This window comes from Penicillium mononematosum (genome assembly GCF_028829835.1).
Source record: "Penicillium mononematosum strain IBT 11891 chromosome Unknown utg000005l:1.0-9366267.0:1.0-9372171.0, whole genome shotgun sequence".
In the NCBI taxonomy this organism is placed as follows: domain Eukaryota; kingdom Fungi; phylum Ascomycota; class Eurotiomycetes; order Eurotiales; family Aspergillaceae; genus Penicillium; species Penicillium mononematosum.
The window spans coordinates 8,582,532-8,599,294 of NW_026643275.1; the positions used below are offsets into that span (position 1 = coordinate 8,582,532).

Genomic DNA, 16,763 nt, shown 5'->3' on the forward strand with positions numbered 1-16,763 from the left:
TGGCCATTTCAGAGTAATGGGAATAGGAATTATACATACAGGCCATATATACTTCGACCTCGCTCACCGGCTTGACAGTTAAACTATCAGGATATTTGGAATGTTCTATCTCGAGAAATGATCTTTCCCGCGTGGTACTTGGGTCAAGACCTGTTGAAGGATCTTGCTATATAAGTAGGAGGATTACGCCAAAAATTCTTGCATTACAGTTGAACAACCTGAGTCTAGAAGAAGATTCCATCAATTTATGCTACAAGAGTCTACAAACGCTAAATCATGGATGGCAAGAAAATCCTCGCCCAGAAGCTTCAGTCCGCATTGGATGAGCGTGATCGCGATAACAGATTGATCAGCCCTCCCGACCCATCTACCATTGCCCAAATGGTAGACTTCGGGTCAAATGATACCCTCTCACTGGCAACGTCGGGGGCATTGACTAGATCTTTTGAGGATCAACTCCGGAAAAATCCAGATTACATTGTCGGAAGTACCTCGACACGCATATTCGAAGGCACCACACAATATCTGAAAGAGCTTGAAGTTTATATGGCTCAGTTCCACAATGCAGAGTCAGCTTTGTTCTTCAACTCTGGATATGATGCAAACGTCGCACTTTGGTCAACAATCCCACAGAATGGTGACTTCGTCTTGTACGATCAGTATGTGCATGCAAGCATACATGATGGAATGAGACGTGGACGAGCCCAGACCATCATGTTTGCGCATAACGACTGTGCTTCCTTCCGTTATTGTCTGGAAAGCCTTCGTGACCAAAATCCTCGCATTGCAGATGGCAGCAATGTTGTTTTCGTTGCCTTAGAGTCCTTTTATAGCATGGACGGGGACGAAGCCCCGATCCATGAACTCCTTTGATGTTGCCAAGACCACCCTTGCCAGGGGAAATTTTATTTTCTCGGTCGATGAGGCACATTCAAACGGTCTTCTTGGACCGAATGGCTCCGGATTTGTTTCCCATCATGGACTCGAGAAGGAAATAGGCCTTCGTGTGCATACTTTTGGCAAAGCTTTAGGGTCAAATGGAGGTACAGTTACAACTTCCCTGTACCATCACTCTATAACCTAATTTAATCGTCTTTTAGCCGTGGTACTGGCTGAACCGACTATCAAATTCAATCTCATCAACTATGCGCGGAGTGTCATCTTTTCCACAGCTCCTTCCTTCGTTGCGTTAGCTGCTGTCAAAGCCGGTTACGAAATTTTAGCCAGTGAAGATGGAGAAAGGGTACGTGCCCAGGTGCTTTCCTAATCTACCAGAAGAAGGCTAACCCAATCAGCGCCGGCGGACTCTACAAGAAAATATCCGGTACTTTCACAAGACCTTCCTCAGTCATCCTAAATGGGCGGCTATCAAAAAGGCAAAAATCATTCAAATCCCGAATGAGAAGAGCTGGAAATCTGAAATACTCCAATCGCCTATCATTCCCTTAGTAACTCCGCCTAATCAGTCGACTGAGCTGGCCGGACATATGCACCGGGCTAAGTTCTGGGCCAACCCGGTAAGGTATCCCATTGTTCCGAAAGGGATGGATCGAGTGCGAATCTCGATACACGCGGATAATACCACAGAGCAGATTCAAGATGTGATCGAAGTCATTATGGAATGGGCAGCGTACCGAGCTGAACAAGCTAGGAAAGCCAGATTGTAGTGCGATTTCTCACCGCCATTTTAGGTCATACCTTAGGAGGTGAGCGATGAGAGGGTTATCAGTTAAAAGATGTGGTAAGGGGTGGAGACTAAAAGGGAAATGGGAAGCCATCTGTGAAATCCGATGTATATTTACGACAGACATACAAACGGGTGTAGTGTAACTGCCATGACGAACAGATAAAGCATCTTTATTTCTTCCAAGTCTACCTTCAACATAGGAAAATGTTAATGTCGAGTAACCGTCGATACATGAGGTCGGGTGAAAAAAGGGAGTTTGCATTGTTTGCATATCAGGGGTCTAGGCCTGACGTCAATTGCCTCTTCCTGGTAACAACACCATCTTTTGCTCTGGGAGATGGATTTCGGACAAGTTCTGGATAAGCATGTGGCGCACCGATTTCCCTTTTGATGCCTTCTAGAAGCATCAATACATCAGAGAGGAGCTTATGCTCCACACCTTCCGTCCTATCGGCCAAGCAGAGTGTCTCATGCATAATTAGCCGACGCGACTACGACTGGCCAACAAGATTAAGCTTGCGTATATCTTGTAAATGCTCCTAGACAACGTAAGTATGACATCAATGTGGTTTCTATGAGGGCATATACTTTCAATATGCGGTTCTTACTGCTTTCTTATATAGATATGCCACCGCGGCCATATCTATTCTGTCAAACATCTCTTGAGCAACCTTAACCTACGTCTTTAATTTTCCACCACATCATCATGGCAACTCAAGACGTCCCTATTCATGCCGGCAGCAGTGGCACCAAAGTTACCACCGATCCTCGCACACAACAGCGCATCGAAGAACCGTCTGGCCCTATTACCAATGACTCACTTGCCGCCGAGTCCATCCGCGAAGGTGGCGGCTTCTCTGGCAACCGTGGCGCTGAGCCCATGGGCGTCTCAGGAAACCAATCCACAGTAACTAACACCAACATCTCCTCATCCATCAAGCTTCCCTCCGCCCAATACGGTGCTCAGCGCCAGGACCGTCACGAGGAACAGAAGTACCCCGAATGCGTGGTCGGCCAAGGCAACTTCCCTGGCACACACATGGACAACTCTGGGTACTGGGGTGGCTCAACTGCAGCCAAGAGAGAGATGGGCATCAAGGCTGGCGAATATTCTGCCGCCAGCGGCAGTGGAGGTGCCAGTCAGACTACCGACGCGGCCGACATTCAAGCGGGTGGATTGCCCTCCGACGATGCGAGGAATGTTAGCTTCGACTCGGAAATTGGCACCGACCAGGACCCTGGCCGTGATGCTATCAGGCAGTTCCAGCATGGCAATAACCACTCTGCTCATGAGTCTGCCCGACCCCATCAGAAGGGCGTGGATACTTATACTATATATGAGCACCTGCAGAGTGACCAGCGCGCTTAAGTCTCCCTGATTTGAAATTTGCCGTATGTGTTTTTATCTTTCTATTTGGGGAACTGAGTTGAGCGCACTTTGATTTTTGATTTGGCTTGGCCTGATGCTGGGGTTATGATGAACTATCGGTTATGATTGAAATCGCCATGTACTATAGCACAATGAAATATGTATGATCGTTACAATTCTTTTCATCTTGTATTCCGTATCAATCTCTAGCTAGGCTCACTTAGACATTCTCACTCTATTCATTGCGTCGTACACGACCTTTTCCCTTTTAGTGGAATTAGTAGGATTGCATTACCTCTTTAGTCAACACACCTCTGACCTATAATTGCTATGATCCATTGACAGGAAGACAAGTAAGAATTGATTGATCAGCGAATGTACAGGTGGGATATATATAATATAAATCAAAAGATGCGATAATCATCCTCATCAGATTCCGAGCCCGAGTCCGACTCATAGTCACTAGAAACGGACTCTAGGAACCCATACCCACGTTCTCCCACGTCGCGCGGCCGGGTGTCTTCCGAAGGAGCAAGAACTATTGTTAACGGCACCTTCATCGTCTCATCAAAACTCGCATCCTCCTCCTCACTATGCCGACCCTGCACATCCTCCCTACCCAAAGTTTCTGCCCTCCGTCTCCAAAGATAATTCCCCAATTCAAGCAACCCAATGGTGAAAATAGCAACCCAAACCATCACCAGGAGAACAATCACTGTCGTAAATACTCGTGGAAGGGGATACTGCGGGGACGCCACGGCCTCTGATCTCAACGTCGGGAAGGGGAATCGGTATGCAAAGAAAGAGGTCCAGCCCGATGAGGAGGTGTGGGAAAAGAATGCAGGCGCAGGGTATTTATGCTCATTGTTTATAGCGCCGTCTGTGTGCGGGTATTGTAGGATCTCGTTGTAGTGACCTTGTCTCTGGGCATCGAGGGTGTCGAGCGAGCTCTCCTTATCTTCTGAGTAGTCTTCTTGCTTTTCTCCCGTCTGTTGGCTGTAGGGCTTGTGGATTTGGTCGGGGGTTTCTGTGGATGCTGGGATCAGGATTGAGACTGTTGGTTTTCCCCATTCGGAAGTTCCTGTTTTATAGCGATCGTTTGGTGTGCCTTGCTCTGTTTGTTTGTTGTTTTGGTTGGCGGGCCATGCTGGGTTCTATAGGTTGATACGTGTATAGGTAAGCCGCCGAGTTGACAATATAGGATTTGGTACAGGTACTTACCCCGTTGTATTTGACGTGCGGTGGGTCGGGTAATTGATCATGATATCCTTCTTTCTCAAAGACTTTCCATATTCCACGGTCATTGGGATCTTCGAATTGTTCTATCTTAACCCATTTGCTAGTTCGGATAGGGTGGGATGTAGTTGATTGAGTAAGAGCCAAAATAAATGCGAGTAACAAAATGGACGGGCGGTTAATGTGCATTGTCGGAGATATAAAGAGGGAATTGGCTAATACAATGGCCCGGTATATGCAGAAGGAATGAATTGCGCGACAGAGAATGAGGGCATTCAGGTAGGTTCTTATATCATTTTTCCAGGACAAGGGAGAGATTAGCCGTAAGGGCCGTGCCTTTGACACAAGGAAGAAGCTGTGTAGGACAAAAGGTTTCCCCCATTCGCAGATTCGGTGCCCGATACCAAATGTGTTCCTGGATCTTGGCTAGCGCTAGATGATCTGATATTGGCATTGGATTCATCCAGGGCATTGTGCATGCTGATTGGATGGGATTGATATCTGCTGCGCTTGGGGTATGCACTTTATCCCTTGTTCGACATCAAGGTCGAGGGAAATACGGATTGATCATATTGATCGGCGTGTACTCGGAACGCCACGGTAATAGTTTGCCCCACGATGCAAGGCTGATTGCCCAGGGCTTAGCTCTTCACACTATGTGTATAGTGTATAAAATTCATTGCCATGTTAGCCCCACCTGCGATCTACAATTCTTTAGTTCGCTACGCTGTGCCCAGGATGACCGATTACATCCGTAAGAATTTAGGGCTGACTTCCATAGACTGAGCGCACTAGTAAATATTGGTGTTCGAGACCAATTTCACGTGTGACCTGTCGTTCTATCGCACAAGGGATTATACCGTGAGACTTTTCGAGAATATCAACTGCTACAACAACCAGGCACAACGTGGTCTATGCAGGTGTCACACTGCCTGTGGGGCAGTGCAGTGATTGGGATTTCCATGAGATGTCCATTAAAATTAACCGAGACCTTACTTAGAACCGACAGTCTATGAGGGTGGTGGTATCTCATTGGAATTCTTGCCTTTTTCGTACACCATTGAAATAACGCCGAGTTGGAACAAAAGAGCAAATAGAAAGATACCCATAGGCCGGACCCCATAAGACATGCACCGTCTAAACAGACGGTATCAGAAACCTGTACAACCAGAGAACCCACTCACAGTGAACAGCGTGGGAACAGCAAATAACAAAAGGTAAAACAGACCAGTCGAGAACATTTTTAGACAGTCAGCTTCTTAAGCTCCTTCTGGGTCAAGCCAGCAAGCTCCTCGAACACCTTGGTGAACTCCTCATCATCATCCTTCTTGCCCTTAGCAGCCTTGGGGGTAACCATGACAACACTAGTAGGGCGCTTGGTGGCAGCGGAAGCACCGAGCTCAGCGCGGGAAGTGACGAAGACGTAGGGAATGCCATGGTCCTCGCACAGGACGGGAATGTGGGAGATGACGTCCATGGGGGAGATATCGGCAGCGAGAACGACAACACCGCTGGGGACACCGATGGGAGCGTTGGCGGCGGGGATAGGAGACTTGCGGAGAGCCTTGACGACTTCCTTGACACCGCGCTTGAGAGACTTGTTGACAGCAGCTAGAAGAATAAAGGTCAGCATGGACGATCTGGAGATAAGTAAAAAAAAATAGTTGCGCAACCATGCGATCAGTCGACATGAGCGATCCGAAGATCCGATAAAAATCGGCCAAGCGCACTGATAGTAAAAGAGACATGTAAAATTTTGAAAAGACAATCCACGTACCCTTCTTGACACTCTTCAGGACCTTCTTGGCCTGCTTGTCCTCAACCAATGGGTTGGCGAAAGGCACGACGGCGCCGATGGGACGGTCGACAACGGCGTCGACCTCACCCTCGCCCTTGACGGCGACATCGGTCTGCTCAAGGCCCTCCATGGCCTCAGAGCCAATCTCCTTCTCTACTGCATCGACAAGAGCAGTCTTGTCCTTCTTCTCTTTCTTCTCCTTCTTGACCTTGTGCACACCGTCCTTCTCCGCACGCTTCTCCTTCTTCTCAGCGCGGTCCTTCTTCTCGACCTTGTCCTTGCCCATGGTGACGGTTGTGGGGTATTAAACGGAAGAAATTGAGTAAAATCGAACGAAAGACCGAGGTGAAAGGAACGAGTCACGGGTGAGGGTGGTGAACTGAGAATTCGATGCCGAAATCGAAATAATTTTTAAAACGGCGCTAACCCCTTTTTGGATGCAGCTCACAGCTGACATAATCCTAAACAAGGCGGCGCCCGGCTTTAACCATCTTCCCTTTGATACAGCTCCAGGACAAGCTGTGCAGTGTTTTCTTGCCTCATGCCCTGTTAGACAGGAATCTACGTGGGGCTTATCATAGCCTGAATCTCACTGTGAGATTTAATGTGTCTCATTCTATTTTTGCACGACAACTGATCTCTCCTGCCTCTTACTAGATGGACAATAGCCAGAACAACCGACCGGCTTCCCAGCTCATCGCTGGATTCGGTTCGCCCTCAACGCCATCTGGTGCACGGAGTACCATGCGCCGATCGACTGCGGCGCGACAATCTGGCCGTTTTACACAATCTCAAGTTCAGTCCCATCAACCAGTTCATGGTAAGACAATCCCTTGCTCAAACTGACCCAAGAGGCCCGCGACGGAAAAGCTGACTGGTTCTTCCAGATGTGGAAAAAGAGGAGTTACGCGTGCAATTGAGTACTCTCAAATACGAGCTCGCCAACATCAAGCAGGAACGAGAGTTGGAGGCTCTTCGTCATGAAAAAGAGACCCGCGACTTACAATTGAAAGCGGATGCGGATTTCCGAAAGGCTCAGGTGAGTCGCTCCTAGTTTCTCGCTTTCACACGGCCAAACTAACAATCTTCGCTACAGACTGCGGAATCTTCGAGTAACCGGGCCACCCATAAGAGCGACGAACTCGCGAAAGAATTGAAAGAAATCCAAGATCAGGTTTTGAATGACAAGCTTGGGTTTGAGCGCAAGATCAGAAGCCTCCAGGATGAGAATCAGAACTTGCAGGAAGAGTTTGACGACACTCAAGCTCGGCTTTCCGACCAGGAACGACAATTTAAATACCAAATCAACGAGCTAGAGACAGTCCGCGCTTCTCTACAAAAGACCATTGAGGAATTCCAGAACGACATCCAAAATGCCAGGACTTCCCAGGAATCGACGCAGGAGAAATTATCCCAGTGTGAAGCCGAATTCGCTGAACTCGAAGCGGAGAATATCCGACTCAAGGCCGAAGGAAACGATGCTGAGGCTTTGGCTGTATTAAAGAGAGAACTTTCCGAGCAAGTCAATCATATTCGGGAATTGGAGTCAGCAAACCGCGATCAAACAACGGAGCTGCGTCACCTTCGAAAAGTCTCGAAAAACGTTGAAGTCGTTGAAGAACAGAAGCGATCAGTGGAGAATCAGCTCCAATTGATGAAGGGCTTTGAAGCTGAACTGAACACAGTTCAGATTCAAAAACAGATCTTAGAAGATGAGCGACAGTCTTGGGTCAGTCTTCTGCAGGAAAACGACCAGCCTGCAGAGTTTGACTCACCGGATGCTGTTGTCAGGGCGGTGGTCCAAGGACGAATTGAGATTGCCACTCTCCTTGATCGTCTCGGGACCGTTGAAGCCCAATTACTTGAGAAAGATGAGGCTATCAAGAGCCTTGAAAGTGATAATAATAATCTGAAACAGGAGTTGGAGAAACTCCGTGTTGCGGCTTCCGCTTCTGCAGGAGGGCCTGGTGCCGCGGAGGGCCGACTTCGAGCTCGTCTGGAGCGCCAGCGTGCGCTTGCAGTGAAAGAAGTCGAATACCTGCGCGCTCAACTCGAGACATTTGATGCGGAAGAGGCCACAATGAACGAGGAGCAGTCACAGTTTGATGGACAAAAGTCCCAACAGATAGCCCAGCTGCAACAACTCGTCGATGAATACCGCAGTGAACTTCAGAAAGTTCATGAAGAGCTCTCCAAGCAGGAAGCACCAAAGGCAGACGAAGCAAGAGGTGTCAAGCGACCTCTTTCTCCGACCGATAGCGAGGGCGAAAGTGAGCGTATCGCCGTGCTCACCCGCAAGAACCGCAAGCTCCAGGAACATCTCACAAAATCAGACCAGGCCACAACTCTCGCCCGCCGGGAACTGGATGCGGCCAAATCACAGATTAAGTCTTTGAAGGCTAAGTCACGAACCCGCGTTCTTGAATTGCGCGATAATCCGACAGCCCAAACCGAGCAAATCAAGATGACCACTCTGGCAACTCTCCAGTCTGCGAACAGAGACCTCATGGCGCAGCTGCGCGGGGGCCATACTGATGTCAAAGTCGTCCCGGTCAGCGCCTTGGAGAGCATCAAGCTCGAAATGCAAGACATGGAGCGCACCGTTGCCGACAAAGAGAAGCGTATGCGGCGACTGAAGGAAATCTGGACAGCTAAGTCCTCCGAGTTCCGGGAAGCCGTTGCCTCTCTCCTCGGCTTCAAGCTTGATTTCTTGCCGAATGGTAGAGTGCGTGTAACTTCCATGTTCCACCTCTCTTCCGCATACCGGCATGGTGACTCTGATGCGCCTTCTGACTCTGGTCCTGGCAGCATGGGCAATGGTGAAGAAAACTCCATTGTGTTCGATGGTGAAAACGGCACCATGAAGATATCGGGCGGACCCAACAGTCTGTTCGCCATGGAAATTAAACCTCTCATCAAATTCTGGGTTGAGGAAAGAAAGGATATTCCATGTTTCCTAGCAGCCATGACCTTGGACTTCTATGACAAGACCACCCGCGCTGCTAGGATGTGATATGTATCAGCATCGTATTTTCTTATCGTTCCCATATCTGTATTTCTGTGATTCCCCGGCACATGTTGATTTGTGCTATGTTGTATGTTCTTGCCATTGAGAATCTGCTATTTGTTTATGCAGTTGTTAAAGTAACACTGCATATATCTCTTTTTATTATATCCATGAGGGCATCGAGTGCAATTTGCCATAGTACCTGTATCCCCAAATACGGTATTTAGCACCCCCTAGGGGAAAGGGTCCAAATTATTTTACGTAGAGAGGAACACCGTTCCTCGCCTTTTGCCACTATTCGATCGAGTAAAACTCAGCACCCATGGATGCCCCTGAGCAACGGAGGCAAGCCTATACATCCCCTGCCCAACCGGGGAACACACAGCCGAAAATGGATCGCAGATCTTCTACTTGGTTGTTCGAGACTTGGATATCTTGGGATGGGGGATAATAGAGCACATCAGACCTAAACGGAGATGGTGTGTCAAAGCTTGTGTAAGGAATTTGTCCGGAGTGTTGCTGCGAGATTATCGAAGAAGCTATGACGGAGTTAGCGGTATTCAGATATCAAGGCGAGTTCCCCTACATCTATATCTTTGAAATCAATATCTGACCCGTAATCCCATATTGGTTGGATCCCTGCTCCATCTCCGGCTTCGAGATGGAAGGCGTGGGTACCCTTTCCCTCAGCTTGAGAATATATTGTCGTGCGATGCGTGCAAAGCTTGAAATGACGCTTCTTGGGAGCGCGCCCTTAGAGGCGTAATCAAGTTGACTGAAATATGCCGCAGCCTATCAAGGAAGGCAATATTACTTTCTGTCTCTCCGTGAGTGGGATATAAATCACAAATTCGAAAAGGACGAAGACTTCCGATAATGGAATGATACCAGCGACGCTAAATTAAAGTATTAGTCTGATGACTTTCGCCTATATCCCGATGAAGATGAAGAAGGTGGACTTATAACACAGGCATGAGGCTCGATTTCAATGAATGAAACAAGCTCAATGACAGTGCGCGCTGCGCTCACCAATTCCCACTTGCTATCCTCGCGATCCAACTTCTCATCGGGGTCGATGTGAAAGACATAGGCGCTCCACAGCAAAAATCAGGTTGCAGTACAAGTAATGCGTCTGTAAAGCGACCGTCTTCGTCCTCGGACATGCAATTCCACTTAGTCGAATTGGCTCTTTCGGAAGAAATGCCACCGGTACCGATAAGCGCCATTCTTCTAACCCACGCCTTACGTGTTTGATAGAGCAGAAGCAATCCTCTGCAGATTGCAAAGAAGACGTCGTCGAAAACAGAGTGGTGTATGCGATTGATGTTAGTCAGCTCAGATGGATGGCGGACAGAAACCAGTTGTAGTCTCCAAACATGGATCCTGGGACGGAAGGGATGTCGCAGCCAATATCTTCATCAGCGAACACCTGGCTGATGATTAGTAAAATATTCCCCATGCCCCAGGGAGAGCTTTGAACACACTGAACTATTGTTATCAGAGAAGGAGGCAATCTTTCCCAAGTGATATATGGTCCAGAACACTTTCAAGTGAGCTGGTTTAGCATTGGAAGATTTGTGATACCGTAGACTTTGCGTCATTCTAGCTGCTTCGTATACCAACGCTTGATCTAGTTGAAGGCATTCAGGCCGAGGAATCGAGGGCGGACAGGAGTGGAACAAAAGGCTAAGCGGCCCGCCCCCGAGGTGGGTCTGTGGAATTTTCCGAGTGCCGAGTCTGACCATATAGGGGCGGTATTTGGACCTATAAAAGGCTGAAGAAGGTAGTAGTACTTACTTAGGTACATATGTAGGCAGGTAGATACCTTGTCTACAAGCCCTCTAGGTAATGAAATGCTATTACTTGGATTTTCGACATCCCTACGGCTGGAAACACGGTTTTTACATTTTTCAAAATCACGGCAGGATACCTAGGTAATGATATACATTGTGGTCTTTTTTTTTTAGTAATCTCTCCAGTTAGTCTCTTTAGATATCTGGTTACATGGTCATTTTCTCCCCCTTTCTAGTTTGTTAGGTATGTGCCATTTGAACGCCTATTAAGCATATTTAATGCCTAGTCACTCTCATTAATTACCCTGTGCTTTGAAATGGTACATAGAGCTACCTGGGTACATACATATGTACGCGAAGCAAATGCTTACCTACACAAAACAACATCCAAAACAAACAGACAACGCAAAAATTCATAACAGAACCGCTATTTGCAAAAGGGAATACTCGGAAAACAAGAGACGAAGGGGATGGCAGAAAGAAAACGAAGGGGGAAAAAAGTAATGGGATCAACCTAAGCTTCTGATGCTCCGATTTGGGCCCTATCTGTAGGGATGCTATGCTGAGACACATAATCCAAACAGTGGAAAAATAACAGAAGAACAATTGCATGGGTTGGAATATATACGACCAGACATGGGTAGCTCCATCCCGCCTTGCTCAACATTGAAGACATATCTAGGAAGAGACATACTTCCCACCGATCAGCTTGCGTGTAGTGGGGACACCCAGCCATGAAGCCGCGGACAGCGGGGATTCGCGACCCTCGTCCGCGAAGGGGTCAGCTTCCTTGTTCTCTACATCTGAGGCAGCACGGCTGATGCCCAGCTGAGAAGCGGATTCGGCGCCGCGAAGCTCAAACTTCGCTTCGACTGTACCCTTGCGAGGTCCGGGGGTGGACGTCACAAAGCGGACGAGGAGCTTGCTGTCTGCGCCTGGGGTGGTGGGGGCCTTGACTTCCAGCTCGGGGATTCTCCATGTGACGGTGGAGGTTTTGCGACGGAAGGTGGCGCCGGTATTGGGATACATGGCGGCGCTGATGGCGTGGGCGACTGACTCGCGGGGCTGCTTGGTAATCTTGTCATGGGTGGCGGTGTCCAAATTGATGGTCAATACGAGGTTCTTGAGGGTAATTGACTCCGCTGTGTGGGAGACGAATGATGGGTTGAGGGTATAGTAGATGATGGCGCTAGCCTGTGTTTCTTCCAAGTTCCAAACTGGCTTGAATATCACGGGGCAGTAGGCAGAGGGGTTGGTTGGGTCGATATGCAGTTGATACTTGAATGCCACAGTCGGCATGGGGCGGGAGATGCTGCCCAACTGGATATCGTATTCGCCTCTCTTGTCATCGCCAGCGTCTTTGGCAATCTCCTGGACGAAGTGGGGATTGGCCGCTACCTTTTCCAGCACTTGGAAGTTATCGAGTCGGATGCGTGTCTGATCCGCCGCAGTACCAGTTGTGGGATTGTTTGCTAGAGCGAGCTCGCCAACGACGAAGGACTTAGTGACATTGCCCTCCGAGAACCATGCATTGACGGTCTCAATGATTGAAGCATTCAAGCCCGATTCATATAGATCAGGATGGATTGCAGCTCCCGCAGCATGCGTAGCATGTCCAGAGCGAACAGAAGTAGTATCTGATACAGTGTGATCATCCGTAGCAGTGCTGGGGGGCAATGCTGGGGGAGGTCATATGCCTGATTGGCGACGTTGGGGGCTGGGACTCCGATCCTGCCGAAGATGGGGGAAGCTCATTGCCGGGGGAAGGAATAAACACTGTATTGCGGACATCACGGCGTCCGCGAATGGTGCCTGCATTGCGTCTGACACCTGGAGGTGGAGCTCGCTGTATGACAAAGTAAGTATTATACACCATGCCTGAGGAGTGGCGAGACCTGTCACTAACCATTCGGAGAGTATTTGCCATGTCATCCATGGCCTGCTTCGCCTGGCTCTCATCCTCGAAGATGGGCTGGTCTCGAATTGTCAGATTCATACCAGACTCATCCAGGCTGTAGTGATACTTGTCAGCATTCGTATATCACCATTGGCACAAGGTCACCTACCCCGCTGCCTCATTCTGGGCACGCGTGATCTCGTCAATTGTTGCAGGGCGCTGGGTGAACCCTTCTGAATCCACCTGTGGCTAAATAAGAGATTAGTCAGTGATTGTTGCACTTTTGATTTGTAAATCGCTGGTTGGTAATTTACCTGACTAACGTGGTTATTGGCGAGCCCAGGGGCTTCCGGGGCAGCCCCATTTCTAGGCGTCTCTGGATGTTCTTCAGGCATAGTCGCGGCGGCATCTAATCCAGATCGATCTTGTGACACACTAGGATTCCGCAAGGATGACTGGTCGGTAAAGGATGTCCCCGGACGGTCAGAGGCGGTCGGGGCGGAGATTCCGGTATTTGCATCTCACGAGAGGAATCGGCTCTCTTGAAAGCAGCAAAGGGACTACGCTTCTTTTCTGTTTTTCGGTCAAAGGATCCAGTTGAGGGTACGACAACGCTCTTCCTCCTGTTCATGACAGTTCCAAGACGTCTCAATCCCCCCAGGGGAGTATGCCGTGGCTGTGCTTCCGGTACTGGATAAAGCGTCAGAACTTGCGTCTGCGACGGAGTCATAATCTGGTTCCAAAACTTACCTGGTGGTGTCTGAGCGACGGCGTGTCTCTCAGACGCCTCTGATAGTTGGGTTACCTCATCATCCTGGATGCGTGGAGGGGCCGGAAGGGGTGCTTCTGTTGGTGGCGTGGATAACTGAGGCTGGATTGGAGCAGTTGCTGTCCGGTCAGATACTGGTTCAATTGTGGAAGGTGTCTCTGCCGGTTGAGTTTGTCTTCTGGGGATGGGCTGTGTCGCAGGGACCCGTGTGCCCGCCATCCTAGCCGCAAAGGTCTTGATTTCATCTGCCGTTTCCACATTGAGCAAAACGTTCAAGCAACTTTCAGCGGCCTGGCGACCACGCTCGACTTGATCCACTTCGTGGGTCTCCAATTGTGTTAGCACATCCCGAAGGTGGTTGAGCCGAGTCTCATCGACGGCCTGGAGTTGCTCGTAAACAAAGGGAGCCCGTGAATCCCATTGCTGATGGACTTCCTCGGCATTGGCGATCTCGCTAGCAAGTTTGTCTGCACCTTTGGCACCCTTTGCCCTGGCCTTGTCCACCTTCTTCTGCGCAGTCTCCACATTCTTCGCCAGCCCCGCCAGATCACTCTGGATACCGGGCATCGACTTCATCTCTGTATTCTTGGTGCTAAATTCTCGTAGAGGTCGCTCGACATCCTCCTCGATCTTGTTCGCAAGGGTCTCGTGCGACACGGCGAGCGTTTCGGTCGCACTGATGATGCGTTGCCAGGGGATTTGGAAAATGCTAGTTTCGCAAGTCAGCATCATCATCGGGCGCACCAGAACTTCGATCTTCTAGGGAAAGGCCAATTTACCCAAGAGCAGCACCATTGTCCGTCTGTGGCCGATGCGCCAGCTTCCGCAACCCTTGGGCATATGCTTCTTCAACCCGACGTCGTTCCTATCGCCAATTTGTCAACACCGATATCGCTTCCCATCGAAAATCCTATTCCAGGAATGTGATCGTATCAGGTCACAGGTTGTCATACCTGTAGATAATCCGCGATATCCGCATTGACCTTGTTTATGATTCGAATGCGATCGCTCAGGACTGTTGTAGCTTGGCCGGGATGCAGGGTGGCCTAAATAAAAGAAATACAACCAATGATCAGTAACTAGGTACTTTGTTTGTCAACCACAAAGCTCCCGTTGCTCAATCTTACCAGCAGCGTTGGGTACTCTTGCCGTGAGAGGTCCATGATTCAGATTCCGGGGTATTGAGGTATTGAGCAAGGTAGCGCACGAAGCGCATAACATGAAAGAGAGAAACCGAGAGATTCCTGCGGTGCTCCCGGTAAGAACAGCCCAATCAAGTAAGGGAAATGAATGCGGGATCAGGGCTGAATGCCAGTGTCAGTTGGTAGCGTGTCATTCGATGATGGCCGAGGACGGGCAATGGGGATGGAATGACGGAGGTGGTTATGGTAATACAGTGCTTGGCTGTGTCAACTCAGCCATAACAGCCTAAATTGCTGTTATTTACGTAACATCGCTGTACCCACTCCTTGATTGGTCACATGACATCATCCCTGCAGTGGATGTTGGCGCCTTGCTGCCTCAGGTTGACATATGATAGCAACTCTCCATGATAGAATAGATCTCCCCTATAATTTACTTTGCTTTGATTGTTGGCTACACGCTGGTGTAGTAATTGCAAGGCAGTATACGGTAGAAGCCATACCATCTCGATTAGCCGTCGTCCTTGTCCAACATGTCCTGGAAGAACAATTTCGGTTTCTCGGACCGGCTGCGAGCCATACAGTCTCTGTAAGCGAATTTCCCGTTTACAACATGAGCACTATATTGATGTGTGTGTAGCACAACGGCTTATCAGCATGCTTCTTCTACACCTGCCTCCGCATTTGCAGAAGCTATGTCTCAAGCGAAGCAGCTTGAAACCGAGGCGTATGACAAGGCGGTCTCAAAAGTGAGTTGTGCGCCTTCTAAAAACTGGCATTAAAAGAAACACTTCAACTGACACTGTGTCATACAGGACGAATATGATTCCATATGCCAAAAGGCAATTGATGAAGCTGAATTGGCAGGGTCCACGCAGATGGTCACTACCAACCCACAGCATGTCGAGGATGACTTTGAAGAACCAGAGACCTCAACCGGGGAAGTGGTTGGTCAATATCGGTCATGTTTCCACCACTATGCTGGTCTCCACTCCTCCATCTACAGATCAAAGTTGGAAGATGGGACCGTTCGGGCAGTGAAAGTCACTATTCCACATATGATGACAGCCCCCCATGATGCTCACCGTGAAGCGCGGTTGCTGCGCCAAGCTTCTCACGCACATATAATTCCATTGATCGAGACTTTTAACCTTGATGGTGGTCGGTTTGTCTTGGTCTTTCCCTTTTTGCGATATGACTTCGAGCACTTGCTCCGGCGAGACATGGTAAGTGCTGCTCAAACACGATCGATTTTACGAGACCTCTTCTCTGCCCTCGCCCATCTCCATAGCATGGGTATACTTCATCGGGACATCAAGCCTTCCAATATTCTGATGGACTCTCCCAACGGACCAGCGTACTTGGCAGACTTTGGCATTTCCTGGAAAGAAGGCGATGCAGGATCCGAGCCATCCACGCAGAAAATCACCGATGTGGGGACGACGTGCTATCGAGCCCCAGAGATTCTGTTTGGGTTTAAAGAGTATGGAACATCCCTCGACATCTGGGCTGCTGGCTGTGTAGTAGCCGAAGCCATTGCCGTCGGCCACCACCAGCTCTTCGACTCCGGGCCTGTGGGCAGCGATCTGTCGCTGATTTTCTCGATCTTCAAATTACTGGGCACTCCGGATGAACAGCGCTGGCCGGTAAGCATATCGCACCTGCCACGAATAGAGAAGTCATTAATAACCATTGCACAGGAAGTCCATGTCTTGCCAGATTGGGGGAAAGTGGAATTCCACTCGTTCCCCACGCAGGCCTGGGAGGACATCCTCCCGGGTGCATCCTCGAATGGCCGTGATTTAGTCAGCCACCTATTGTGCTACGAGAGCAGCGAAAGACTCTCGGCAACAGAGGTATGTGACCTGACGTGATGTCTTACGATAAACTCTGACATTAGCCTTAGGCCCTTGCCCATCCATATTTTGCTCGGAGTTAAAGCAATGGTATGATGTTGGTGTATGAAGGGGCTACGCCACACTTTCCTGCGCCTCATCGGGTTATACCGCGCGAGTGGATCGGAATCACAAGCGTGGAACCCCGCGACTGAATTATCAACACATCG

At 49.3% G+C, this 16,763-nt stretch overlaps 7 protein-coding genes across 7 annotated transcripts; 4 read left to right on the plus strand and 3 right to left on the minus strand.

Moving 5' to 3' along the window:
- Window positions 1–276: 276 nt before the first annotated feature.
- On the plus strand, window positions 277–1,667 carry N7519_011490 (aminotransferase class I/II-fold pyridoxal phosphate-dependent enzyme; the record flags this gene model as incomplete). Its single annotated transcript, XM_057298263.1, has 4 exons — window positions 277–801; window positions 851–1,043; window positions 1,101–1,243; window positions 1,296–1,667. The coding sequence occupies 4 exons, from the start codon at window positions 277–279 to the stop codon at window positions 1,665–1,667; spliced, it is 1,233 nt and encodes a 410-aa protein (XP_057146145.1).
- A 726-nt stretch (window positions 1,668–2,393) lies between these two features.
- Window positions 2,394–3,056, plus strand: N7519_011491 (uncharacterized protein; the record flags this gene model as incomplete). The annotated part of the gene is made up of 1 exon (XM_057298264.1): window positions 2,394–3,056. One exon carries the CDS (start codon window positions 2,394–2,396, stop codon window positions 3,054–3,056), a length of 663 nt encoding a protein of 220 aa, XP_057146146.1.
- A 404-nt stretch (window positions 3,057–3,460) lies between these two features.
- Window positions 3,461–4,481, minus strand: N7519_011492 (uncharacterized protein; the record flags this gene model as incomplete). The annotated part of the gene is made up of 2 exons (XM_057298265.1): window positions 3,461–4,210; window positions 4,278–4,481. 2 exons carry the CDS (start codon window positions 4,479–4,481, stop codon window positions 3,461–3,463), a joined length of 954 nt encoding a protein of 317 aa, XP_057146147.1.
- Window positions 4,482–5,523: 1,042 nt separating this feature from the next.
- On the minus strand, window positions 5,524–6,376 carry N7519_011493 (40S ribosomal eS12 domain-containing protein; the record flags this gene model as incomplete). Its single annotated transcript, XM_057298266.1, has 2 exons — window positions 5,524–5,903; window positions 6,070–6,376. 2 exons carry the CDS (start codon window positions 6,374–6,376, stop codon window positions 5,536–5,538), a joined length of 675 nt encoding a protein of 224 aa, XP_057146148.1. The 3' UTR covers window positions 5,524–5,535.
- Window positions 6,377–6,747: 371 nt separating this feature from the next.
- On the plus strand, window positions 6,748–9,103 carry N7519_011494 (coiled-coil domain-containing protein MAD1; the record flags this gene model as incomplete). Its single annotated transcript, XM_057298267.1, has 3 exons — window positions 6,748–6,910; window positions 6,978–7,129; window positions 7,187–9,103. 3 exons carry the CDS (start codon window positions 6,748–6,750, stop codon window positions 9,101–9,103), a joined length of 2,232 nt encoding a protein of 743 aa, XP_057146149.1.
- A 2,465-nt stretch (window positions 9,104–11,568) lies between these two features.
- On the minus strand, window positions 11,569–14,719 carry N7519_011495 (uncharacterized protein; the record flags this gene model as incomplete). Its single annotated transcript, XM_057298268.1, has 10 exons — window positions 11,569–12,556; window positions 12,615–12,736; window positions 12,797–12,902; window positions 12,957–13,036; window positions 13,102–13,196; window positions 13,313–13,477; window positions 13,538–14,265; window positions 14,336–14,421; window positions 14,510–14,602; window positions 14,684–14,719. The coding sequence occupies 10 exons, from the start codon at window positions 14,717–14,719 to the stop codon at window positions 11,569–11,571; spliced, it is 2,499 nt and encodes an 832-aa protein (XP_057146150.1).
- Window positions 14,720–15,231: 512 nt separating this feature from the next.
- N7519_011496 (putative cell division protein kinase (Ctk1)) lies at window positions 15,232–16,637 on the plus strand (the record flags this gene model as incomplete). The annotated part of the gene is made up of 5 exons (XM_057298269.1): window positions 15,232–15,287; window positions 15,339–15,447; window positions 15,514–16,344; window positions 16,399–16,554; window positions 16,605–16,637. The coding sequence occupies 5 exons, from the start codon at window positions 15,232–15,234 to the stop codon at window positions 16,635–16,637; spliced, it is 1,185 nt and encodes a 394-aa protein (XP_057146151.1).
- Window positions 16,638–16,763: the final 126 nt, after the last annotated feature.